The sequence below is a fragment of the Rhinatrema bivittatum genome, chromosome 11 (assembly GCF_901001135.1).
Source record: "Rhinatrema bivittatum chromosome 11, aRhiBiv1.1, whole genome shotgun sequence".
Taxonomy (NCBI): Eukaryota; Metazoa; Chordata; class Amphibia; order Gymnophiona; family Rhinatrematidae; genus Rhinatrema; species Rhinatrema bivittatum.
The window spans coordinates 8133763-8160962 of NC_042625.1; the positions used below are offsets into that span (position 1 = coordinate 8133763).

General features: G+C 44.5%; 2 protein-coding genes across 7 annotated transcripts in view; one reads left to right on the forward strand and one right to left on the reverse strand.

Annotated features, from left to right (window-relative positions):
* HSCB (HscB mitochondrial iron-sulfur cluster cochaperone) overlaps positions 1-22702 on the reverse strand; it is a 29685-nt gene extending 6983 nt beyond the window's left edge. The window contains exons 1-4 of one of the 3 annotated variants that reach the window (XM_029619345.1): positions 17923-17942; positions 12247-12343; positions 9653-9742; positions 27-171 (exon numbers count right to left, since the gene is read on the reverse strand). In XM_029619345.1, the coding sequence (XP_029475205.1) occupies positions 27-171; positions 9653-9655 (148 nt within the window). In that variant the 5' untranslated portion in view covers positions 9656-9742; positions 12247-12343; positions 17923-17942. Of the gene's footprint in view, positions 1-26; positions 172-9652; positions 9743-11004; positions 11211-12246; positions 12344-17922; positions 17943-22196 lie in introns of those variants that run through there. The other 2 variants (XM_029619344.1, XM_029619346.1) reach the window with 2 other exon arrangements.
* A 28-nt stretch (positions 22703-22730) lies between these two features.
* Positions 22731-27200, forward strand: part of CHEK2 (checkpoint kinase 2) — a 133918-nt gene continuing 129448 nt past the window's right edge. For all 4 annotated transcript variants that reach the window (XR_003859160.1, XM_029619340.1, XM_029619343.1 and 1 more), the window contains exon 1: positions 22731-22951. The gene's annotated coding sequence lies outside the window, so the exon portion shown is untranslated. The remainder of the gene's footprint in view (positions 22952-27200) is intronic.

Consider the following 27200-nt stretch of genomic DNA (forward strand, 5'->3'; position numbering starts at 1 on the left):
TTTGGCAAAAAAGTGTGGAAGTTTACCTCTTACAATGTTTCCAATGTCTTGAAGTTCAGCCTCGGTATTAGCCTCTGCTAGTTTTTCATTGAATTCCATGATTTCAGTAAGGAACTCTCTCTCCATGCCACTGTCTGTCCGTTCTTCCAACTCAATGCCATTCAGCTTCAACTAGGCCAAAATAAAGTCATGGTGCCCAATTAGCAAAAGCTCTGTTTATCAAAACAGCAAGTATCTAAGAAGGTTTCAGCCAAAAAAATGAAGAAAGTTTAGTTCTTTAAAACCTGTTTCCTTCTCAAAGTCCCTTCTCTGAAAAATGTTTTGCATTTGTGGGAAATTGTTACTGCAAAAGAGAATAATTACCTATGTAGACTCTGATCATGTACAATATGCAAGTAGTAGCAATAAATATATGCAAATTAACAACTCATCATTTGGAAAGTTTAATGTAACAAGTCACTTGACATAGAAAGAAGCGCTTTGGTTACCAGTGGTGTTCCTGCTTTCATATACCAAGGGCCTGGTTCACTTACCTATTTTCCCATAGAGAGAATGGAAGAGAAACTTTTAGGTCTTACATCAGTGGATGTTCATAGCTTTTCAGCCCACCACTACTCCAAATACACAGCAGTTCTTATTGAACAGGGCACAGGGCTGGGAAGAGACACACTGGGTGCCAGGGAGGAAACTGTGCTGAAGTTTTGCCTCAGTGTTATCACTCAGTTTTGTCAAGGGGGCCCCCAGATAATAGCTTTGCTTGCCCCCCAAACAGGCCCTGACAGGGAAAATAATATAAAGCTGATGGAAACACAAACTTCCTGCTTCTCTGAAGAGAAAAAGCTATTGAAAGGATTTATATGAAATAGCAATTGTTTATAAAGAGTATGACCATGCAAGAACAAATACTGCATGATGCATTTAAACATTGAATCTAGCTTGGTTATTTGTCACTTCTGAGCCCATCTAATTATAAATATAACTTTTTTTTTTCATCATTTATTTCTCATTTTCCATTAACATGGCATTATATACAGCAAAGATATAGAACACAAAAATATCAACAATACAACAGTACATTCCTGGGTTCCAAACCGGAAATGTGTGCCCCCCTTCCCTCTCCCCTCCCCCAATACAGCAAGCCTTTAGTCTGGGGATGCTAGGGATCCGTGTCCTTCAGCTTTCACAGTCAATAAGCAAGATGCAAGAACATCTGTTGCTGCGATAGTCACTTGGGGCGTTGCGGCGAAAGCAATCACCGTAGTGCTAATAAATTGTTCCTGGCTGTATGGTTGAGAGATGTCAAATATGATTGTCACATGTCCATGAATTGGGCATATTTCTTTGAGGATGTTCTATGTGCTGTCAGTATCTCGTAAGTAGCCAGGCGGTGTAATCGGATCCTCCAATATGTGAAAGTGGGGACGTCCACTAATGCTCTAGTATTGCTTTTTTGGTAAGTAGAAATGCCTTGCGCAAGAATAGCCAGAGCGAGTCCGAGATCTGGTGAGGAAGGTCCCCTCGATGCTCAAATAGACATAAGGAAGTAGTCAATGGTACAGGCATAGATAATAGCCGACCTACATACTGCAACACCTGAGTCCAAAACATCTGTCTTTGTGAGCAACTCCAAAATAAATGTAGTAAAGACCCTGGCATTTGAGTACATTTTATACATTTATCAGAGGATAACAATTTAGCCTTAAACGCCCACGTTGAGCTGTGTTTCACGGTACAGAATATTTTCAGATATGCCCCATACATTTTGAAAACAGATTTGTAACATTTGTGAGGTAAGAGGAGCACTCAATTCCTGATTCCAGCGGTCTGTGAGGTGAGAGATCACTGCCGAATCCGGCAACGCGCCTAGGGCTCTAACTAATGCGGTGCATGTAATCGGCTTCCCTTGGGGCATTTTGAAAAAGTTTGGAAGCTGGTCTGCTAGGAGAGAGATTTGACCAGCTCTTACCTTTTGTTCGAGAAAGTGCCTTATTTGAAGATAGGCAAAAAAGGTCTTGTGAGTAAGGCTAAAAGTTTGACAGATATCCTCAAATTCTCTCATCTGACCCCCCTCATCCTGTATGCATTGTCGAAAGGTCTGTAAACCCTTGGTAGCCCAATGGAGAAATATTTGGTTCTCCTGTCCCGGTTCTCCTCCCTTGATAGTTGCAACCTGCAACACAGCCACCTCCACGCACTTCTACATTCCTGCACAATCAAGTTATTTTGAATATATGAGGGAAGCAGGTTGGTCGGTACGTGCAACAAGTTGCCCATCCTAAAGGGTCCTCACCAGCCCTGCAAGAATCCCACTGGCGAGAATCTCTCTAATCCTGTCAACCATTCATACACATACCGCAATAGGCATGCCATGTTGTAAGCCCCCAAGTTTGGGCATCCTAGTCCCCTTTTCTCCAAGGGCTTCTGCAAGGTTGCCAATGACATTCGAGCCCGTGTATTTTGCCATAAGAAACGTCACAGTGCCTTATCCAGCTACCCCAAGTAACCTTGTCTGATTTTTATGGGAAGCATCTGCAATACGTACAACCATCGGGGAAGCTCCATCATTTAAAAAAGTTGAATCCGTCCACTAAGGGACAAGGGGAGAGCTGTCCAACCCTTCAATCTCTGCTTCGTTTTCCTCAAAAGGGGAACAATATTACTTTCATAGAGCATTTGTCCATCTGCGGGGATCAGGACCCCTAAATACTTCATCTCTTTAGTAACCCACCGTAGGGGAAATATGCCTGGCCATGTCCCCCTTAACGTCCCCAAAACATCTAGGGCCTCAGATTTGTCCCTATTTATTTTAAGGCCCGAAAATTTCCCAAATTGTGTTTGAAGGGCCATCACCTGTTGTAATAACGTCACTGGGTTTTGCAGAAATACTAAGAAGTCATCTGCGAATGCCGCAATCTTAAAGGACTCACCCCCCCTTTCAAAGCCCTGAATGTCCCCCGAATCCGCTATTTCCTCAACAGAGGGGCCATAGAGAGGATGTATAAGAGTGGAGTCAGGGGGCATCCCTGTTGGGTACCCCTCCACAGTTCAAATTCCTCTGATACCTCCCCATTGGCCAATATTGCAAAGCATGAATTTTGGTAAAGCAAAGAGATGTTCTGTATGTATGCCTCATCAAAACCATATCTGCGTAGCACTGAGAACAGGTACTGCCAAGAAACCCTGTCAAAAGCCTTTTCGGCATCAAATCCCACCACCAACGCCTGGGTCTGTGTGAATTTGCAATGGGCCATGGCTGTCCACAGCCAGACAATGTGCTTACTGGCTATGCGCCCAGGCACAAAACCAACTTGGTTGTGAGAGATCAAAAGAGGCAAAATGGTATTCAATCTTTTGGCCAAAATGTTTGCATATAGTTTTAAATCGAAATAGGTCTGTATGCGGCCGGGGATGTGGGATCTTTGACCCCTTGGGCAATACCGTATTATAAGCCCTTTTGGTGTCATAGGGGAACCCTCCGCTGGTTTTGGTTGCCTGATAAAAATCCCGTAGTGGCTGAGATACCTCCACTGACAGGATTTTGTAGAAGTTGGCGTTGAGCCCATCAGGCCCTGGCGCCTTGTGTAATTGACTGATTTTTATGCCCTCTAGGATTTCTGAGACTATTATCGGTCGATTGAGCCACACCAGCTGTTCCGGAGTCACCCTGGGAAGTTTAAATTGCCTAAAAAAGGTTTCCTCCGCCTCCTTAGCCTCTGTCTCTGTCTCTGCAGAATATAATCTAACATAAAAGTATGCAACAGATTTCCTCAGTGGAGGTCTGTCTCTTCCCATCTTCCGCGTACAGGGCTTCTATATAATTATGACCACGTTTTGTACGTACTAAGTTGGCCATGAGTTTACCTGCCTTGTTTCCAAATTGGTATAATTTATGGGAACTATGAAGAAGGGCCGCAGTGGTACTTGCATGTAGATGACAATTAAGGGCGCTCAGAGCTTCCCGGTACACGGTTTTGTAGGCCACACATGGAGCTGCTATATAGCAGGCTTTAGCCTTTTTAAATTCTTTCTCCAGCTCGGCTATCCACTTATTGAGGAGTTTACTTTGCCTGATCTGAAAAGCGATAATCTCCCCTCTCAGAACCGCTTTCCCAGCCTCCCAGTACAACAGCGGATTATCTTTGGCTGACTCATTGTTTTCCGCATATTCTTTCCATTTATTTATTTAAAATATTTTCTATACCGTCACTAAGTCAAATACCATCGCAACGGTTTACATGTAGGCACATAAATTAATGTAGGTGAGGGTGTACATTATTTATTTATTTATTTATTTATTTATTTATTGTTATACCGAGTTTCATGACATGCATCACATCAACCCGGTTTACAATTAACAGAGTGTGTAAAGCATAACGTAACGTAAACAATGTTCTCAATAAACTTAAACAATGTTCTCAATAAGAACCTTGAACTTTAGATATAGTGGATCAGATAGAGGATGTGAGAAAGTTACAATAAAATAGGGAAATTAACTTGGAGCTGGAAGAGGGGAGAGATAGAACCGAGCAATATTTACATTTCAGCCTATTAATGTAATAGAGTAGCAGAGTGAGTAAATAAAATATGTGAGTAACTGAGGCAGTACATCACTATGAAACGGTACTTAAATAATCAAATGTATAAATACATTTCAGCCTATTAATGTAATAGCGTAGCAGAGTGAGTAAATAAAATATGCGAGTAACTGAGGCAGTACATCACTATGAAGTGGTACATAAATAATCAAATGCATAAATACGACAATGGTATGATAAAAGCACCGCAGGTATTGATGAGTGTCAATTTAAAGTTGGTTAATTCGTATTTAGGTCCAGTTATTGGATAATGGTTTGTGCTATTGAGTGGAGGTTTTATTCAAAGCTTGGAAATGCTTTTCTGAAAAGCCAAGTTTTTAGTCTTTTCCTAAATGTTAGAGAGCATGGCTCCTGTCTCAAATCTGGTGGGATAGAATTCCAGAGAGTTGGACCTGCTGAAGAGAAGGCTCTGAGACTCAATGATTTATGTTGGTAGGTTTTGGCCTTTGGAATTTGGAGTGACTCTTTGTAGTATTCCCTGATGGGCCTGGCGGAAGTGTGTTTTTTAAGCGGTATTTGTAGGTCGAGGTGCGTGTGTTGGTTAATAGTTTTGTATATGATGTTGATGGTTTTGTACATGATTCTGTAGTGGATCGGTAGCCAATGGAGGTTTTTGAGGATAGGTGAAATGTGGTCCATTTTCCTGGAGTTTGTAAGGACTCTGGCTGCAGAGTTCTGAACCATTTGTAGAGGTTTGGTGTAAGAAGCTGGGAGGCCTAGTAGTAATGAGTTGCAATAATCTAATTTGGAAAAGATTATTGCTTGCAGTATTGTTCTAAAGTCCTGGGCATGGAAAAGTGGTTTAATTCTTTTCAGAATATGTAATTTGTAGAAGCAGTCCCTGGTGGTTTGGTTAATGAATGGTTTGAGGTTGAGTCGATTGTCCAGTATGGCTCCTAAATCTCTTACGTGGGCTGTTTGAAGGAGTGTGGGTGGTTTTGGGAGTGTGTTATTGTTTTCCGGTGATATGATCAGGAATTCTGTTTTAGAAGCATTAAGTACAAGGTTTAGACTGTTAAGGAGAAGTTTAATTTCTAATAAGCAACTGTCCCAGAATTCCATTGTTTTTGATATTGATTCTTCTATGGGGATCACGATCTGTACGTCGTCTGCGAATAGGAAGTGTTTCAGGCTTAATTTTGTGAGAAGTTGACATAGTGGTAGGAGGTAGACATTGAATAACGTTATAATACGTTGAATAAAAAAACGTTGAATAGACATTGAATAACATTAGTACATTCTAACATTCTAACAGGTGCCGCTAAAGGTTCGGTTACAATATATCATTAAAGACAATCAATTGTTTAGTGGAGTAGGCCATGACCAATTGTACCAGTAAGGTACTGTTCACGGGTAAAATTCACTATTCAAAGTGTTACAATTATGTTTATAGTGGTGTAGAGTTTGTGGATCACTCTACTGTACACTCCTAACTACTGTGCACCGGTGTTTTTCTGCCTGTTTCTAAATATTTTCTATTCTCCCGTCTCTTTATAAAATGTTTGTTTGAAAAGCCATGTTTTTAAACTTTTCTTAAATGTTTTGAGATCTCATTGCAATCTGATCTCTAGAAGGATTGTGTTCCAAAGTATGGGGCCTACTAGTGATAAGGCCCTTTCTCTCACTTGGGTTAGTCTTGCCGTTTTTACTGAAGGAATGGTAAAGAGTGCTTTATTTGCAGATCGAAGGTTTCTGTGTGGGACATGTACTCTTAATGCTATGTTTAGCCAATCCGATTTCTCATCATGTTTGAGAAATTGCTGAAATTCACTTGCCCCAGTAAGATGACCTGGGAATCTCCATCTCTGAGCCACCCTACTTCCCTGCTGCTTCTTGATATCAACCCATATCATAGCGTGGTATGAGCATTCCATAGATCTTATCTCTGCCCTGCTAACCGATGAAAGGTTAATGGCATTGGTAAGAAGATAGTCTATGCGGGACATTGAGTCATGGGCTCTCGCTACATGGGTATAGTCCCGTTCTTCGGGGTAGAGAAACCTCCGTACATCGATCACTCTTAAATGCTGACAGAGATATGAGATTCCTTTTTTGAAGTCCAAGCTAGCAATGGGGGTTTGAGATCTATCTATAGTGGGATCCGCCACGCAGTTGAAATCCCCTGCAATATACAGAGTGCCCATGGAATGTTCAACCAGTATACGCATTAGCGTTTCAAAAAAGGCGTGGGAATAGGTGTTGGGTGCATATATACCTCCAATAGTCACTGGTGCCCCATACAATCTCCCAGTAATAATAACATACCTCCCTGCTGTATCAGTATATGTCGAGATATGATCAAATGCTACCCCTTTGCCCAACAATATGGCAACCCCCCTTTCCTGCCATCCGCGGGGGAGTGATAAACTTGTTCCACCCAGTCTCGTGCCAGTTTGCTATGCTCCTTAGCACTTAAATGCGTTTCCTGTAGGCAGGCAATTTTGGTTTTATGCCTTTTAAGCGACGCCAGAACCTTGGTTCTTTTGATTGGGGAGCCCAACCCTGCTACATTCCAAGAGAGCACTCATGTCAGCTCAGCCATATTTTATCCAGAAGCATATAGATTGTACTCCATTGATGCTTCGTCCTTTTGTCTGACCATGGATTCCCCCCCAGCCTAGGGAACCCCCATTTACCATACTACGAGATCCGCTAGAAGAACACCCATTGTTTTGCGATTTCCGCGCTGATTGTTCCCCATCTGATTTTAACTTCTGAGAAGTTTGTCCCCCTTCTATCCCCCTCCCCCTCCCCCATTTCTGACCCAGGCCCAATCGCCAGGTTTCCCCTCTTGATTCCAGTGGCCCTCCAATAAAAGTAGGAGGAATGGGAACTACATAGTGATCCGTTCCGGTACCCTCCCCTTACTCCTGCACGCAAACTGTCGCAGAGTTTACCCCTAATGCAAAACTTAGCAAAATACAATTAGCTATTCAGAGCCATCTCTGTGAAACATAGGATGTTCGGCAAACTTTTCAGGAAGTCCTGTGCAGCAGACACAGAGTCAAATAGTTTCCAGGATCCCTGAAATTCCACTCGCAGTCTAGCAGGATATTGTAGATTAAACCGCACTTGTCTGTTATGGAGTTCAGCGCAGATAGAGGAAAAGGCTTTCCGCTTCTGGGACACCAGGGTGGAATAATCCTGAAACACAAGGATGCGTTGTCCATCAAAAGTCAAAGACGGCGTTTTCCTGTAGGCTTGCAGAATCATAGCTTTGTGAGCGAAGTTCAGAAACTTCGCTATGACTGCGCTGGGCTGGATCATACTTACCGCATGTGTCCCCAGCCGGTGTGCTCTTTCTACATGGCACTTCTCTGTTAGCTGTTCCAGTTTCAATTCCTTTAACAGCCAGCCTTCCAACATACTTGTAATTTTTTGATCCGTTTTGGCTTCTGGAAAACCCACGAACCTTAGGTTGTTCCTCCTTGACCTGTTTTCCAGGTCATCCAGCTTTGCTTCCAGCACTGCAACCTGCGTTTCCAGCTGCCCCGTGTTGTATGGAGTGTCTGCGTTTCAGTCTCCATTGCAGAAAATCTGTGCTGAGTCTCCTCGACCTGCTGCTTGATCATATTCAGCGTCTCATTCCTGGCTGCTATCTGTTGAGAAAGTGCAGAAAAATTTCCCTCCAGGGCCGCAGTGACTGCCCAAGACACCAGAGCCCCGTGACTGTCGGCTGCCTGCGGGCTTGGAGGCCCGTCAGCCATTTTGTTTTCGCCAGACTTGCCTGCCCTTTTTTTGTCTCTTTGCGGTTTGCTGGCCATGCCATCCCCGGAATGATTGAGGAAAGCCTCTATTGATGTTTGGGTAACCACGGGTGGGTCTTCTGTTACCTTCCCGGCTGAAATGGTGGGGTTAGAGAAGCTTTTCAGGAGCAGGTGCCAGGAGCGAGTCTGACCTGCGTGTCACTCGCTCATCGGGTCACGTGGTCCCTCATAAATATAACTTTTAATATATATTGTCTGCTGTGTTCTCTTTCTTCAGGAAACAAATTGCAATTGTGCAAATGTTCCTTCATAGTTGGATCCAGAGGATACAGGTCCTCCAATGCCCGACCCCTTTTGAAATTTGCTTCTGGGGTGGCCCATTCAAGATCAACCAATTCTTGAATGAGCTCCATAACAGGCAAAAAGCAAGAGGCTTTACATAAAGACACCAAAATGGGATTCTTCCTTGGCTCTGACATAGATTCTTCCCCAGGTACTCCCAGCATCTTCAAGGTTCTAGAAATCAGGGCTGATAGTTCATCTTTATGAAAGAACCGCAACATGGTTCGATATGGTTCCAAACCAGGAGGAATTTCCCCATCTTTGTGAGCAACTCCAAAATAAATGTAGTAAAGACCCTGGCATTTGAGTACATTTTATACATTTATCAGTGGATAACAATTTAGCCTTAAACGCCCACGTTGAACTGTGTTTCACTGTACAGAATAGTATTTATTATTTTGCTCATTGTTATAAACCGTTTCTGTTCAAATCTAATTTGCTAAAGACAGTATATAACAAGTCTTAAATAAATAAAATAAATAGCTACAGTGGATTAACACGCTCAGAAAAGTCGTGCGCACAATGTTGGTATGACACGCCGAGCATGGAGACCAAAGGAAGGCCTAAAACCCCATAACTGTCTCTGTAAGTTGTTTTTTTTTTTAACTTACCGGAGCACAGCGCTTACTGGCCGAGTACAGAAACGGTCTCCGGCTATGGGGGGGGAGAGGGCAATTGCCGTCACTGTTGCGCTCGGCCTCCTGCACCCGCTGCCTTTTAGCAGTTTATGATCATTAAATGAAAGAGCAGAATTCACAAAAATGTTTAATCTCTGGTTGGGGGTAACTTACCTATAGCCATTATTCTCAAGGGGGTCTGATATTAGGGGATGATGTCTATTATAATGTGTGTGTGCAAAGGAGTTGAAGAAAAGATGCTATTTCTAAAACATGTTATTTAATTTAGAGCTCATGAAAGTTGTCAAGCTGACAGCAATAGAAACTGAAGTAACTTTTTCCAAAATTCAAATAAAAGTTATTTTAGAAACACTTTTTTTTTTCTTTTTACCATATACAGTCCTCTGCTTAAGGGGGTTAGAAGTGTCCTATAGGCTTTGTTGACCAATGACGACTGTTTTGCTGACAATTCCTGTTCTTTCTGAAAGACAAGGTTTGGAAGTAATTATGCAACACATTTCTTACACAACATTACAAAATATTTAGGGTGAACAAATGCTTTATTGGTGGCTGCTAAGCTGCTGGCAAGATTTCGTAACACCACCAAATGAATTCTGAGCTAGCACGCAGTCTGGCAAGACACATACTAAAGGAATGGAGGTGGCAAAAGGATGATTGTTGCATGGGAAACCCTTGCTGAGATGTGAAGAGCAATAAAAGGTTCTACCTCACATTGAACACATCTCTGTTAGGACACTAGAATTGTCCAACATAATTATCTAAGAAAGAAAGCAAAATAAGCAAGGGGAGCCAGTGATCGAGAAGTCACCTCTAGCTTGGTTGTTTGAGTCTTAAATCCTCTGGATTTTGGGAGCAGCATAGTAACATAGTGAATGATAGCAGATAAAAAAAACCAAACGGTTCATCCGTCCAAGCAATTTATGCATTTTTATTTTTTTAGGGTAGTAGCAACTGCTGCTCTGTGCAGGCCATCCCCAAGCCTTCTGTTAAGGGTAATAGCAACTGCCACGCAGTGCAAGCTGCCTCCAAGCCTTCTGTTAAGAGTAGTAGCAACTGGCACTCTGTACAGGCCACCCTCAAGACTAGATGTAAACCATAGATGTAACAGAAAAATGACCCCATTTCTTCATTTCCATTCTCAAGCCAACAGGGATCCTCTGTGTTTGTCCCACACACTTTATACTACCGTAGTTGCTCCTGAAAGACGAGGCACAGAGCCTCATAAGTGCATCTTTCAGGAGCAACTGTTATAACGTGTGCTGGGGTTAAGAGGCTGTAGAAAGGGTGTGAAAATAACAGGATGAATGAAAGTTCCCATCACAAAAGCCCTATAATCATCAGGGTAAAAGAGTGAGGAGGTTACAATCTAATATCTAGATCTCCATAGTAAAAGATACTGTATTTTAAATATACATACAGAAGCAAACACTGAAAAGTTATGTGCCTGCAGCGAAGGACTCTGTACAATTCTGTAGACTGCTATGCTGGGGTGACAACAAGATCCCCAGCAAATATTCTGCAACACCCAAACAAGTTTCCGTAAACTGGACAAATAATAACAGGAGCATTGCATCATTATGATACAGTAATGGGCAACCAACAGAGTAAATTCTTTTTTTAATTTGGTGAGGGAGAGGAACAAACTGACAAACAGACAGGGAAAGAGGATTTCTTTTATACTGAGCAGACCTCCTTCGCTGTTCTGATCTTTTACAATCATACCTATAAGGGAGCTGGGACCGACGTGCCGCAAATGTGCAGTAGAGAGCGGCTCTGCAGCTCTCATTCACCGATGGGCCGCGCATGCACCGATGGGCCACGCATGCACAGATCTCTCACCGACGTGCTCTGTTTATGCACAAAGGTACAGGAAAAGGCACAAGAGCCGGCGCTCCGAGACATGGCTCCTCTGACCTTGTCGTATATTTCCCGCAGCCTGAGCCCGTCCCTCCACCGCAGGGGAAAGGGGGAGGGAGTAGGGACGGCCAGACCGTCATGCAAAGGGACAGCAGTGAGAAGCCACAGTACAGAGGGAAGGAGGTACGCAGAGAGGCAGGTCCCCGTAGCAGTGCCCCTCGCCCTCTGCATCTCACAGGTTCAGCAGGGTACAGCCGGCCCTGTAGAAGAGAAAAACAGGGAATGGAGAAGGGCTGAGGGAGAGGGAAGGGGCTGTGGATGAGGTGAGACGGGAAGGAAAGGGAAGATGAGAGGGTATGGAAGGAAAAGGGAAGAGGATATGAGTGCGTAAGTGGGAAGGGTAAGACGTTCTGGAGAAGAGAAAGAGAGGGAGTGGAGGAGGGCTGAGGGAGAGGGGAAGGAAAGGGAAGATGAGAGGGGATGGAAGGAAAAGGGAAGAGGATGTGAGTAAGTGGGAAGGGTAAGAAGTTGTGGAGAAGAGAAAGAGAGGGAGTGGAGGAAGGCTGAGGGAGAGGGAAGGGATTGTGGATGATGTGAGAGGGGAAGGAAAGGGAAGATGAGAGGGGATGGAAGGAAAAGGGAAGAGGATGTGAATAAGTGGGAAGGGTAAGAAGTTGTGGAGAAGAGAGCGGCTGTGACCGACGTGCCGGTCTGACCGATGGAATCTCGCCCGTTTGAATGGGCCTAATGGCTAGTTATTTATAATATATGCCATGTTCACCTACTAATCTTTTTAAAACTTGCAATGAAAGGTTGCTCTGTCTCCCAGAGAAATAGAAGGATACTAGAGGGTTATAACTAATGTGCTAAAAAGGGCTTTGTGCAAACATATTTCAGAACACTTACTGCAAGGTTAACCATACAGGGGATGTCCAGCCAGGTGATAGATATTTTGACCCAAGCATGACCCAAGTTACCTTACTTAGGAGGTAGCTCCTTGCTGCCGATGTTAAAAGCAGCAGGGATGTCAGCATATTCCTCAGTTCCCACAATGAGTTGGATATGGAAAACCTATAATTCAAATCCTTCAGCCAGTCTGTTATTTACCTGTGACTTCTGGGTGAAGTAATCTGGATGCAGTGAACGCTGAAGGTCTCTGAATTTCTGCTGCAGCTTTTGGACATCAATATTAAAGGATCTGTCACTGAAAATAAAATGATGCAAGCAAATCAGCAGGTCTGCTTTATCACAGACAAGAAAATGGACAAAAAGCGATATTAAAACTATTATAGCAATGTGTCTAGTACTTTTATAGAAATCATTCAAATTCCCCATTTCTGTTTTTGCACCGAGAAATAGTAACACTGGCAATAATTATATAAGAAGACTGCTGCCATCAAGGTTTTGCTTCTCAGCCAATGAAATGGTGATCTGGATTCACCAAGGATGACCAGAAGAAAGGAAAACAAAACAGAGAAAATATCAAAATCTATTTTACTAAACTGATATAATTAAAACAAATCATAATAGTTTAACTTATTGAAATGCTTAAATTATGAAAAATGTATGTCTAATTCCATTGTCTTTTGTCTATTTTGTGTGTCATGGATTGTGCACAATTGGAGATGCTTAATCGAATTCAATCTTTGACCTCACTTTGCACCTGGTAAGAAACATGATTTGGTCAAATTTCTTCCCTGGCATTTTAGATTTCTCCCAGCTGTGCAAAATGCAAAAATGTTTCAATTATAACACGAAACTAGATGTTAGGAACTCTTGGATCTGAAACAAAGCTCCAATACACCAGATGAATTTAGGTTAAGTTCTTTGAACCTTAATGTTTAGTGCTTTATTGGACTATAGCTGGGAAATATGGTTTATTGCATAACTGACTGTTATGAATCGCGCTGCCCGCGGGTCTCCCCACAAGCAGGCACTCACCATTTGTTGCTTCTCTTCAACCGACGCAGCAGGATGCCGCCGTCGGCCTTTCCACGCGGCCGGAGCCGCAGACTCTGCTCTCTCATGCGGCCTGGAGGCCGCTCTGGGCTCTTGTCTTCGACGCGGCAGGAGCCGCGGACTTCGCTTGACCATCTTTGCGGCTGGGAGCCGCCGCCAGCATCCTTGTGATCTTCGTGGCCTGGAGGCCGCATACCCGGGCTGGAATAGCAGCTGGAGCCGCCCCCGGGGTCTCCTGCAGCGGCTGGTGCCCCTGCCGTCATCGGGTCTGCTCCTCAGGCCCAGCCCTGCGTCCTTAGCGGCTGACTTGGTGCAGGCCGCTGTCCGCGGTCCTGCACAAGCTCCTGCTGCTTCCTTAGGCGCCGGCCTCTCTTCAAGATTTAAAGGGCCAGCCACAGGAAGTGTGGCTGACCCCACCTAGGGAGTGGACTTCCTGCCCAGCCCTATAAAAGGGCTGCTCCATCAGTCAGTCTTTGCCTTGCATCGGAGTTGCTTCACTCTGGAGGCTCCTGCCTGAGCTCCATCAGGTCGTCTTTGTCTTCTCCATGGAGTTCTTGTTGCTTCGTCTCGTCATGCCAAGTCATGTTCGTGCCTGAGGTCCCCGTCCAGGTGTCTTGGTGTCTCGTCTTGGTCTTCTGATCCCTGATGTTCCAGGTTCCTTGATGACCTGCTCCTGTGTCTTCGTCTTCAGCGCTCTTGAGCCTTCTGGTACCTGTTAGGCCGGGGGTCCCTTGCATGATGTCTTGCCCGAGCGTGGGCTACCCTACAGGTGGACTGGTGTCCTGTGCTCCTGAGCCGTCATGTCCTGCCAGCCGTTGGTGGAGCTTCAGACAACATCGGCTTTGTCAGAGTTCTGCTTTGACTGGATTCTTCCCTGTGCTTTTCCCATTCTCAGCGTGGGCCATGACCAGCCTCCTCGGGCTGTGTAGGGCGCGCAGTGGGATAGGATGGTCCGTGACTCAGTCCCGCGGGAGGGCTGAGTAGGGCGCCCTGAGAGACAGTGCCAATGTCCTTCCGCCCAGCTTCTCGTCTCGTCTGGACTTCGTCAGTTCCTCGTCTCGTCCTGGATGCCGTTGCATCACTCTTGGTATCATGTCTTGTTCCTGATGTTGCATCAACCCTGGTCCAGGATGCCGTCGCATCGACCACTGGTCCGTGATGTCTTCGCATCAGCTTTGGCGTCAAGTCTTCGTCCGCGATGCCGTTGCATCGATCCTGCTGTCATGTCTTCGTCCGCGATGCCGTTGCATTGATCCTGCTGTCATGTCTTCGTGTCAAGGCCCATCTGCCCTCGACCTCAGGCCAGGCCTGCTGCTCCATGCTGTTCCACGCAGCAGGTCCAAAAGGACTTGGAATGGTCGGAGGACATTCACATTCCAACATCATCTGTTGTTGGCCATGGGAGCTTGCCGGCCTGGCAAAGGGTAAGACTGTCAGCCATGGTGGAACACGCCGTCAACCCTCGGTCCAGTCCTGGACTCGTCTGGGATCGGGCTGATGCCCAAGGGCACGCTAACACACCTCGTCACGTAACACTGACAATTAGGTTATAGCACAAAGCTGCAAACCTGGAGACCTGGCTTTTGTTCCTCTATCTACTACTTGCTGTTTGATCTTGGGCAATAATTCATTTAACCTTCCCCTTTCCAAACAGCTTATGAGTTCTATGGATAAGGGCTTGGATGTGTGATGTGCCTTCTACAATGATGACGCAAGGTACTGTTATTTTTACTATTCTGCACAGGCTGAGATGCTGTACTAAATGATGAAGGGTTGCCACAATATCTACTGCATTACTGACTGCAAATGCATTTCCATATGAAATACTGAATAATATTATATAGTGCAGTGGGATCCCGGTATTTTCCGAGAAGCACATCAGGAGTCATGTGCTTTGATAGGATCTCAATATGTTTTTTGTCTATGTCAGCAAGCAACTTTCTTTTTAACATTGCCTAGTAAATTAATACTTTAGGCCTGATGTATTAGGCATTTTCTATATAATCACAAAATGAGAAAACCCTTTTAGTATGTTGAGGCTTTAAAGTTTTTAAGCATCATAACTAATGATAGAATAAACCATTCACTATTAATTTTCTTTAAAAAAACAAAAACAAACAAATGTCAGTAGCCTAGCTAGTTTTAATGAACACAGTATGACTGTAGTTATCTACACAAAACTTCAACAAGCACAACAAGCACATCTCTTTCTTTTGTTATTTACATGTGACAAAGAATGCAAAGCTTGTAACTGGAATGGATTCCTGCACAAACCTAAGGACTTTATTTAAGTTTATTGGCTCTCCTCTCCTAATTCCTGGGTTTCTGACTTCATTAGATCCACTTCAATCCTACTCACTACCATTTATAAAAGGAAGCTGTGAAGCTAAGGCCCTCCTTTACAGCATAGGGGGTTTCTCCACCTTCCCAACCTGAACAGCCACATTCCTTTAGAAGCCAGTACAGATTTGGAGCTGCCCAGGGCTCCCTCCTGGGAGTGCAGGCCCTGTAGTATTTTCAGTTCCTAATTGCCAAGAAGCAGGAATTTGGTCTGGGAGCTAAATCCAGATCTTTAAGTCTCCTCCCATATGCTTTATAATGAAGACCACTGATCATTTTAGTAGCCACCCTCTGGATTGACTCCGTTCAGTTTTGAAGATTGGTCTCCAGAACTATACACAGTATTTGAAATGAGGTCTCATCATACACAGTGCAATAGCACCTTTTTTTCCCTAATGACTATTCCTGTTCTTATGCACCCAAGCAGCAGATCATCAAGAAAAAATAGCATCTTTATAAAGTACCTACAAGTGTAAAATTCATAGGTGCTTTCTGTGCTCATTCTGTTTTTGACCCAATGAAGGGAGTATACCTACATAGAAACATAGAAATGATGGCAGAAAAGGACCAAATGTCCATCCAGTCTGCCCAGCAAGCTTATGGTAGTATCTGCTGTGCCGTGTAGGTTATCCCCATTTCTTATCAGTTTCCCAGACCATAAAAGTCAGAGCCCTCGTTGGTAGTTGGTTGAATCCAATTCCCCTTTTCCCCCTGCTGTTGAAGCAAAGAGCAATGTTGGAGTTGCATCAGCAGTATGAAGGCTTATTGGTTAAGGGTAGTAACAGCCACATCAGCAAGTTACCCCTTTACATTCTTTTCGTCATTTCCATCCTCTAGCCTTTAGAGATCCACAGTGATTATCCCATGCCCCTTAGAATTCTCCCACAGTTTGCCTTCATCACCTCCTCCGAAAAGACACTCTAGGCATGTACCACCCTCTCTGTGAAGAAATAGTTCCTGACAGTTCTGAGTCATCCGCCCTGGAATTTCATTTTGTGACTCCTAGTTCTACTGATTTCTTTCCAACGGAAAAGGTTTGTTGAATGTGCATCACTAAAACCTTTCAGGTATCTGAAGGTCTGTATCATATCTCCCCTGCTCCTCCTCTCTTCCAGGGTGTACATATTCAGATTCTTCAGACTCTCCTCATAAATCTTCTCATGCAGACCCCACACCATTTTGGATGCTGATCTCTGGACCGCCTCCATCCTGTCTTTGACCCTCTTGAGATATAGACTCCAGAACTGAACACAGTACTCCACGTGAGACCTCACCAAGGACCCATACTAGGGCATTATCACCTCCTTTTTCTTACTGGTTATTCCTCTCTCTATGCAGCCCAGCATTCTTCTGGTTTTAGGTATTGCCTTGTCACATTGTTTCGCCATGCAGCCCCTATCACATACAGTTCTTTTGGATTGCCGCACCCCAGATGAATGACTCTGCACTTCTTGGCATTGAATCCCAGCTGCAAATCTTCTACCACTCTTTCAGCTTTCTTAAATCCCTTTTTCATTCTCTCTACCCTTTTAGGCATGTCCACTCTACTGCAGATCTTAGTATCATCCGCAAATAGACAAATTTTACCTTCTGTCCCTTCTGCAATATTGCTAACAAAAATATTGAACAGAACCGGTCCCAAAATCGAAACCTGTGGCACTCCACTTAACATGGTTTTCTCTTCATTCCTTTTACCATTACACTGTCTCCTATCAGTCAACCAGTTTGTAATCCACACCACCACCTTGGCATTCATTCCCAAGCTTCTCATTTTATTCACAAGCCTCCTGTGTGGGACTGTATCAAAAGCTTTGCTGAAATCCAAAGAGATCACATCGAATGTTCTTCCTAATTCTCTAACCACCCAATCAAAAAAATCAATTAGATTTGTCTGACAGGATCTTCTCCTGGTGAATCCATGCTGTCTCGGGTCCAGCAATCCTCCTGACTGTAGATAGTTCACTATCCTTTCCTACAGCAGTTTCCATTAATTTTCCCACCACCAAGGTGAGGCTAACCAGTCTGTAGTTTCTGGCCTCCTCTTTGCTACTTTAAATGAACTTTAAATTGTATAACTGTAAACCAATGTGATGGTCCACCGATTAAACACCGGTATATAAAAACTGTGCAAATAAATACTGTTGTGAAGCAGGACCACTATTGCTCTTCTCCAATCCCACAGCACTACTCCCATTTCCAGAGATCTTGTTGGGTTTGAGGCATAGTGTGGACTCTTAGTCGCAGTGGCGATAGGCTAGACTCAGAGAACAGACACTGGAGATGAAAAGCTTTATTGTACTGCTGTAGATAGATGGTAATTGTGCAGGAAGAGATGGCACTGAAGTCCAGTGAAGTGCTAATATGCTCAGACAGTCTCAGATGTAGAAGTCTCACCCGGATGTACAAGGTTGGTAGTGTTCCGCAGAGCGGGATAAGCCAAACCTGGTGGGTGGAAATGGAGAGCTGGATCACAGAGGTACTTACTGAAGAGTAGTGCAGGAATCCTCCTGGTAGATGATGAAGGTCGGACCCGAGGTCCATGGTGCAGGATACTCTGAGCTGGTTAGGCCATCGAGGAGCGAGTTCCTAGAAGCGCAGATAATCCTGAAAAGAGAAGAGAGACCCCTGAGGAGCGGTTGTCTAAATTAGTAATAGAAACCCCGAAGGGTAGTTGGAAGCGAGAGGCCCCCAAGGAGCGGGTGCCCAGAGCTTCTTCAGGAACGAGATACTCCGGAGGGTAGTGAGGAGTCTAAGCGTGCAGCTTAGAAGCGGTCAGAGTAGCTAAACTGAAGTCCTTGCTAACTCGTTCGTTAGGAGCGGAGGCTTAAATACCCGGAGGTATTGATGTCATGCGGTGGGGATGCCCCCAAGGATCCCGCCATGACGTATAGATAAGCGTAGGCAGCGTGCGTACGCGCGCCCTAGGAGGTCACGGAAAGGAGCATGGCAGGCGGGGACGCCAATGCTGAGTTGGAGACGCCGAGGATTTCAGCACTCAGCACCGGAGGCAACCATCTTACCCATGGAGGAGGAGAAGGGCAAAAAAGAGGCGAGGTAGAGCGGTCGCAGCCGTCTGCGACCAACGGACGCAACAGATCTATTGAACAGGTCCTTCAGCGGACCTGCCAGCACATTTCTGAGCTCTCTTAGTATCCTGAGATGTATCTTATCCGACCAAATGGCCTTGTCCACTTTCAGGTTGCCTATCTCCGCCCATACATTGTTCTGTCAATGGAGTTTCGTCTACTCCTTGCCCATCTACAATCTTATTAACCAGCAATGGGCCTTCTCCAGGGTCTTCTTTAGTGAATACCGAACTGAAGTATTTATTTAATATTTCTGCCATTTCTTTGTCACCTTTCAATTTCACTATACATCTTCTGACCTCCCTTCTTTCACTGATATTTCTGAAAAATGTTTTGTTTCCTCGCTTTACCTCTTTGGCCATCCTTTCTTCCACTTGACCTTTTGCTTTCCTTATTTCTTTCTTCATCTCTCTCAGTTTTGACAGTTATTCTTCCCTGTGTTCTTTTTTGGGATACTTTATACTTCTTGAATGCTGTTCTTTTTGTCTTTATTTTTTCAGTCACCTCCTTAGAGAATTAGATTGGTTTCTTTTTCCTCTTACTCTGGTTTACTTTTCTAACATACAGATTTGTTGCCTTTATAATAGCTCTTTTTAACCTGGCCCACTGTTGTTCCACCTCACCCATTTTCTCCCAGTCTTCCTCCATGTATGTCTGTATTTTTGAAATTCAAAACTTGGATCTTTGTGTGACTTAAGAACATAAGAAATTGCCATACTGGGTCAGACCAAGGGTCCATCTAGCCCAGCATCCTGTTTCCAACAGTGGCCAATCCAGGCTACAAGTACCTGGCAATTATCCAAACACTAAGTAGATCCCATGCTACTGATGCCAGTAATAGCAGTGGCTACTCTCCAAGTCAACTTGATTAATAGCAGTTAATGGACTTCTTCTCCAAGACTTCTCTGTGTCCTATTCGCAAAATCGAACCACACCGTCTGATGATCACTGGTGCTCAAGTGAGCCCCTACCCAAACATTAGAGACATTACCACCATTATTAAGCACCAGTCCGAGTATTACACCCTCTCTCCTGGGTTCCATTGCCATTTGTTTGATCAGAGCCCTTTGAAGGGCATCCACTATCTCTCTGCTTCTCGCAGATTCCGCAGAAGGGATGCTCCAATCCACATCCGGCAGATTAAAATCTCCAACAAGCAACACTTCGCCCTTCTTTTCCACCTTTAGAATATCTTCAATGAGTTCTCTGTCCAGTTCTTTATGGCCTACAGATCACACCAGTAAAAATGGAAGCACAACCAGGTCTCCATAACAGCTACAATGTCCAAGTCCGCCTCCACCATTAGGGCCTACAGGTCTGGGATTTTGTTGCCCAGATTACAAGCATTTGGAGTCGTAGCTTTCCAGCTGCTCTTCCATTTACCTTTTCTGCTTTTTTGAACGGATTGATTTTGTTACTTTCTCTTCCCTCTTCCTGTTTTGCTTGGGGGTAACATGCCAAATTCACTGGCTACCTCCTGCCATTCCCGCTCCCCAGTTTAAATTCCTGATAATATATGATCTGAGTTTTTCACTTAGCATTCTCTTTCCTGCCATTGACAAATGTAGACCATCCTTACTATATAATCTTTTATTGCTCCATACACGGTCCCAGCCTCCAATGTATCCAAATCCACATTCTTTACACCAGGTTTTTAGCTAGGCATTGAAATTCTCTATATAGCATAACCTTTCCTTTCCCTTTCCATGAACAGGAAATACTTCTGAAAAGGCAATAGCCTTTGCCACGTGTCTAATCTTTTTCCCTAGATTTTGGAAATCTTTCTGTACTTTATGGACACCATTTCTAGCAAAGTCATTGGTCCCCAGATGGATGATAACACTGATATCAGAGTTTTTACCTTCTTTTATAATTGCGTTCACCACCTGATTTGCATTCCTGTTAACTAAGGATCCTGGAAGGCATTTAACTGCTGGGCCCCCATTAAAATTAGTTCCCAAATTGGTTCCTCTGATGACTGAATCTCCCAGCAGATTCAATCATAACTCCCAAAAGCTAGTCACCAAGAGGTCGATGCAATAAGACACGTTAAAACGTCATTTTCTTAATACATGCAGTCACGTCTCCTGGGCGCCTGATGCTATATTTTAATGAGCTGCTGCATTAAAAAGGACGTGCTAGGGAAGAATTATGCGTTCCTAGCACTCAAATGCATCAGGCACCTAGGAAACGTGGCTGTGCACCCACAATTGCAATGGGTGCTTATTACGAGAATCTGTTTTATCCCGCTTCAAGTCAATTTCTGGATGCCCAATGTACAAGCATAATAGCAAGAGGTGAAATCTGGCTAGAGCATATCTATTGTGCGTGTATATTATGTCCAGAATTTTTTTTTCATCAAGTCGTTACATTATACCTTTATTCTTAAACACCGCAAGCAGTAGGTGTTTAAGAATAAAGGTAGGAACCACACAGGTCACTATTTTTAAAATTTTCCCCGAGCCCTTGACTTGCAGATAGATTTAAAGCCAGTTCTGGGGCTGGAGTAAAATTTGCTGCATTAAAAGTGTGTGTTGGGCACCTAGCAATTTTCTGCAATGGGGGGGGGGGGGGGGGGGGGAGGTTAATACTTAATAGCTTCATCTATATGGAATTTACTTGTGATGAGTGCTATTACCAGCTATCAGGCCGATACAGTAAAGTTCGCGGGAGAGCAGGCAAGCGCCCGCTCTCCCGGCGCATGCACTTTCCAGTGTCCTGTACGCGCGATACAGTAAAACAAAATATTTAAATTAGGGCCCGCGGTAAAAAGAGGCGCTAGGGATACTAGCGCGTCCCTAGCGCCTCTTTTCAGACAGGAGCGGAGGCTGTCAGCCAGCTGACAGCCACGGGCTCGGAAACCGGACGCTGGCAAACTTGAACGTCCAGTTATCAACCCATGAGCCGCGGGCTGATTAAAAATTTTTTTTTAATTTTTAACTTTTTTTTTTACTTTTGGGACCTCCGACTTAATATCGCCATGATATTAAGTCGGAGGGTGCACAGAAAAGCAGTTTTTACTGCTTTTCTGTGCACTGCCCCGGTGCTGGAAGAAATTAACGCCTACCTTTGGGTAGGCACTAATTTCTTAAAGTAAAATGTGCGGCTTGGCTGCACATTTTACTTACTATCGAGCGGGAATGACTAATAGGGCCATCAACATGCATTTGCATGTTGCGGGCACTATTGGTCTCGGGGGAGTTGGACGCGCTATTGCCCCTTACTGAATAAGAGGTAAAGCTAGCGAGTCAAAAACTCACGTCCAAATGCTCCACCAGAGCACACTGTACTGTATCGGCCTGTATGACTTTGTTTGGGTGCGCGTTTTGGACTTGCTATTCTGCTTACTGCATTGGGTGCTAGTCTAGTGGGTCCAAAACATGCGTAAACCTGTACGCTAGGTAGAGCGCACTTTATTGCATCGGCCTGCAAAAGATTTGTTAATGTTTTGTTGTTGACTTTTATTTTAAAGCAGACTAAAAGAGCAACCACACTACAGTCAGTCAAATATTAATTTAGGGGGTCAAAAGAGGTTTTTCTTTCAGAAAGAGTTAATTAGCAAGGCAGGTGCTATGAAACTCGTAGTCCTGCGACACAAAACGAGAAGGAAAATGATGCAGAAGTCAGGAAATACCATTCACTTCCAACCCCGATGAACAACAGGGCTCTCACCAGTCCAGAATCTCAAAGTAATCCCTGGCGGCGTCGGGGGGCTGGAGGGCACTGCAGGAGGGGCAGAAGACACGAGCAGGGGGCAGGGTGCGTTGACAGCTCCAGCAGTTCAGCCACTTCCGGGCCCCATCACTCCAAGGAAGGGCAAACCTCCATGTAGAGGCCTCCCGCTCTCCTCCGCCGATCTCGGAGGCTGCCACTGCCACAATCCTTGCGCCAAGCCTTCTCAGCGGCCCCGTGCTCACACCGCCCGCGCTCCGCCTCGGGCGGATCCCGGGCCTGCACGACCAAGCCACAGTCAGGTTGATGGATTTCAGCCGCCCTCGGATCATGGCCGACACGGCCAAGCCGTTGAATACTCTCCCTGACGCAAATCCGTTGCGGATATAAGGCTCTTTAAAAAACAAAAAAACAACATAAGCTTCCTGAGCGTTCTCATTGATTTCCCCATTTTTCTCGCTATCTAACCCACCATGTCATGATTATAGAGCAGCCTCCTACCTCGCCCCGTGTACTACAACTCCCAGAAAGCAAAGCTCGGTGGGTTAGAGGCCAGAGCGTTAGGAGAGACGTCACAGTCGCTGATTGGTTAGTTCACCGGAAAGGCAGTTTGGCGCCTTGCTTGTTTAGACGGGTTGGAGTGAAAGGGAAAGCCGTTTCGTCGCATACCTGCTGAGCTTCCTGGCGTTTCCTCACTTACTCTCCACTTTTTTTTTCGCAAGCAGAAATATTAATTCATTCTCCCTTTCTGGAAGGTGAGTACTGGGTTGTTTTGTCTTTCCCCGTCTCATGCTACTATTATTGGGAAGAGGGAATGTCCTTTTCTAAAGCAAAGGTCAGTCCCATCTGCTGATTTTTCTCATTACCTTCGTTATGCTGAAACGAAGATCATATGTGGTGCTTTGGCTGCCTCTTTGGATTTACCATGCTGCGTGTTTACTCCCACATCCTTCCAGCAGTAGAATCTCTCGATTTTTTTGTAGCCCTGAAAACCAGTTATACGTGTTTGTACACGGAATGGGTGAAAACTAAAATCTCTTAATAGGAATTATGGTGCCTCTTCAAAACTGGAGCTAGCATCTTAATTTGCGGCATTTCTGGATGCTGGTCTCAAGACTCTAGTTTCAATCTGGTCCCAGGCTTTAATGCAGCTTGTGAGCTCCTCATAGAAACATGAAAATGACAGCAGAAAAGGACTACCTAGTCTGCCCAGCAAGTTTATGCCAGTATCTTCTGCACTATAGGTTACCCTCATGCTTATCAGTTTTTCAGACTGTAAAAGTCAGGGCCCTCAGATGTTGTCTAAATCCAATTTTCCCTAACCCCTGCGTTGAAGCAGAGATCATTGATGGAGTTGTATCAAAAGTATTGGGCTTAATGATTAAGGGTAGTAAAAACCGCATCAGCAAGTTATGTTTATTTGTTCCCCAAACTGTAAAAGTCTGGTCCATCAGTTTCTGTCTGAATCCAGTTCTCCTTTTCCCACTGCCGTTGAAGCAGAGAGCAATGATGGCATTGCATTCATCCTTCATACTGTTATTTGTTAAGGGTAGCAACTGCCACACCAGCTAGTTACCCCCATGCACTCTTTTCTTTAATTCCATCCTCTAGCCTTTAGGGATCCACAGGGGTAGATTTTAAATATTTGCGCGATCATGTACTTTTGTTCGCGCAGCAGGATTTTACAAGATACGCGCATAGCTTATAAAATCTGGCGTCGGCGCGCGCAAGGGGGTGCACATTTGTGCAACCTGCGCATGCCGAGCCCAGCACGCGCTGCCTGTTTCCTCCGAGGCCGCTCCGATTTCGGAGCGGCCTCGGAGGGAACTTTCCTTCGCCCTCCCCCCACCCCCCCTAACTTTGCGAGCGCCGGCCGGCAGCCCCGCTCGTGTTCCGGTCCCGGGGGCTGGTCCGGAGGCCTCGACCATGCCCCCGGGCCGGCGCCACGCCCCCAGGCCCGCCCCTGAAACGCCACGGCACGCCCCCGAAACGCTGCGTCGTTTTGGGAACGCCCCCTCTCGCCCCTTTTGCCCCTTTTCGATAGCCCCGGGACATACGTGCGCCGGCGGCCTATGCAAAATAGGTGCGCCGGCACGCGTAAATCTGGAAGGATTTACACGCGCAGGGCTTTTAAAATCCGCCCCACAGTGTTTATCCTATGCCCCTTTGAATTCCTTCACTGTTTTCACCACCTCCTCTGGAAGGGCATTCCAGGCATTCACCACCCTCTCCATGAAGAAATATTTCCTGACATTGGTTCTGAGTCGTCCTCCCTGGAGTTTAATTTCATGATCTCTATTGATTTCTTTCCAACGGAAATGGTTTGATGATTGTGCATCATTAAAACCTTTCAGGTATCTGAAAGTCAGTATTTCTCCTGCACCTTCTCTTTTCCAGGATATACATGTTCAGATCCTTCTGCCTTTCCTCCTAAGTCTTACAGTGTTGACCCCTCATCAATTTGGTTGCTCTTCTTTGGACTGCCTCTATCCTGTCTTTATCCTTTTTGAGATTCGGGTACCAGTTCTGAATGCAGTACTCCAGGTGAGGCCTCACCAAGGCCCTGTTCAAGGGGATTATCACATTTTTTTTTCTTACTGGTTTTTCCTTTCTCTATGCAACCCAGCATCGTTCTAGCTATCGCCTTGTCACATTGCTTCGCCACCTTCAGATCATCAGACACTATTACACCAAGGTCCCTCTCCCAGTCATCACATACAGCTCTTTTGGATAGCTGCACCCCAGATGCATGACTCTGCACATCTTGGCATTGAATCCTAGCTGCAAATCTTCAACCTCCCTGGAGTTTCATTTCATGATCTCTATTGATTTCTTTCCAACAGAAAAGGTTTGACGATTGTGCATCATTAAAACCTTTCAGGTATCTGAAAGTCTGTATCTCTCCTGCACTTCCTCTTTTCCAGGGTATACATATTCAGATCCTTCTGTCTTTCCTCATAAGTCTTACAATGTTGACCCCTCACCAGCCCAACATCCTTCTAGCTCTAGCTATCGCCTTGTCACATTTCTTCGCCTCCTTCAGATCATCAGACACTATCACACCAAGGTCCCTCTCCCAGCCCATATGCATTAGTCTTTCACCGCCCATCACATATAGCTCTTTTGGATTGCCGCACCCCAGATGCATGACTCTGCACATCTTGGCATTGAATCCTAGCTGCAAATCTTTGACCACTCTTCAAGCTTTCCTAAATCACTTTTCATTCTCCTTCAAGTGTGTCCACTCTGTTGCAGAGGGCGCAACCCAGCAGACTGATCAGAAAAATTTAAACATGCACAAATATTCTTTACTCACCAGATACAGTTGTAGGCCATGATCTTTAACTAGTCCTAGAGACTGAAAGTGAGGCAGTTCCTTGGATCTGTCTATCAATCAGTAAAGGTACCCTCACCTGGCTGTTTTCCCACCTGACATTAGAGCTTCTCAAACAACTAATAGGGTTTTCAGGATATCCCGAATGAATATACATGATATATATTTGTATACACTGGAGACTTAGTTTATATACATTTCTTATGCATGTTTTGTTATGTTTTAATTTGATATACTGCAATTTATTTAAAAACATAAGTGTTCATTGTGGGTATTCTGAAAACCAGACTGGCTGGTTGGAATTAAGCAGTCTTGGGGAAGCCTTAATTATGCAAAGCTTCTCAAACAATAATACAATAGCCAGTGGCTGTGGTGTTGTTCAGTATTCAACAATACTATCTTACTATGGCTGTGGTGTTGTTCAAGGTTCAATAATACTATAGCCAATGGCTTATCCATCTAGACAAGTTACAAATACTAGATACTCGATTGATTCATTCTAATTGCCTGTCTATAAGATTGTTGTTATTTATTTGTTGTATTATTATGCCTTATTTGTTGTATTATTATGCCTTATTTTTAATTCAGTTTTTTCCAAGTTCACTCTCCTGTTCTATGTAAGACTCATATGTTTAGTCATCCTAATGTTATATGTAAACCTAAGTGATTAGTAACATTGTTACCAGAACCTCGGTATATAAAAAAATGTTAAATAAATAAATAAACCTCTTCTGGGGACCTTACAGCCAATGGGGTTTTCAGGATATCTGCAATGAATATAGAGGAGATACATTTACCTACATTGGAGACTTCACATATGTGTAAAGAAATGCAATCTGAGATGCACCAGAACATTACAGGGCTCAAGAAATGTAGAAATTGAGGTTTTGTTACTGTGGTGTAAGGATTTCTCCTGCTGCATGTGTTGACTTGTAGTTGTAGTTTCTGTGAGAAAACCAGAACCAAGTCAATAGAAGCAAGGAGGAAAACGGGGCTGGATAAGTCGTCATGAGTTGACTTTGGTCAGATGTCAATCTTGTTTATACTGATGGAATGGAAAAAAGTGACACTTATGAAACTAAAAAAAAAATCCTCTCAGGGACAATCAAATAGAGGTGAATTTTAAAAGCCTGGCGTGCGCCAGATTTTAAAAGCCGTCTACATGCACACGCATCTTCTGATACATGAATACTCAATCTGATTTAAAAAGGGGCAGGCTGTGGTCATGGTTTGGGTGTGAGCGTTCCAGAGTGGGTTCAAGAGATCTGGTGCGAAGAATTGCGCGCGCCTGGGCACATGCCCAGCTCCAGTGCTGCATAATTTTACTTCTGCTGTAGAGGAGGTGTATTTAAAAAAAAAAAAAAGCCATTTCTGAGGGGCTTAAAGGGTCTGGGATAATTTGGGGGGACTGCAGGCTATTAAACCCAGGGGGGTTTTAGTACCTAGCTCTACACTGGGCGAATTGGTGGATGAAGTGGTGAAACTTGTCAGGGCGTGGAAGTGCACCAGTTATAAAAAAACAAATCCCCCACTTACGCGGCTCAGACCTGAATGTGCACACTCGGTTGCAAAATAGGATGCACACATACACCCGCCTATGGTATTTTATAGCATAAGCACATGTGTGCTTATATTATAAATTAGCCACGTCCTTGGGCGCGTCAATTCTC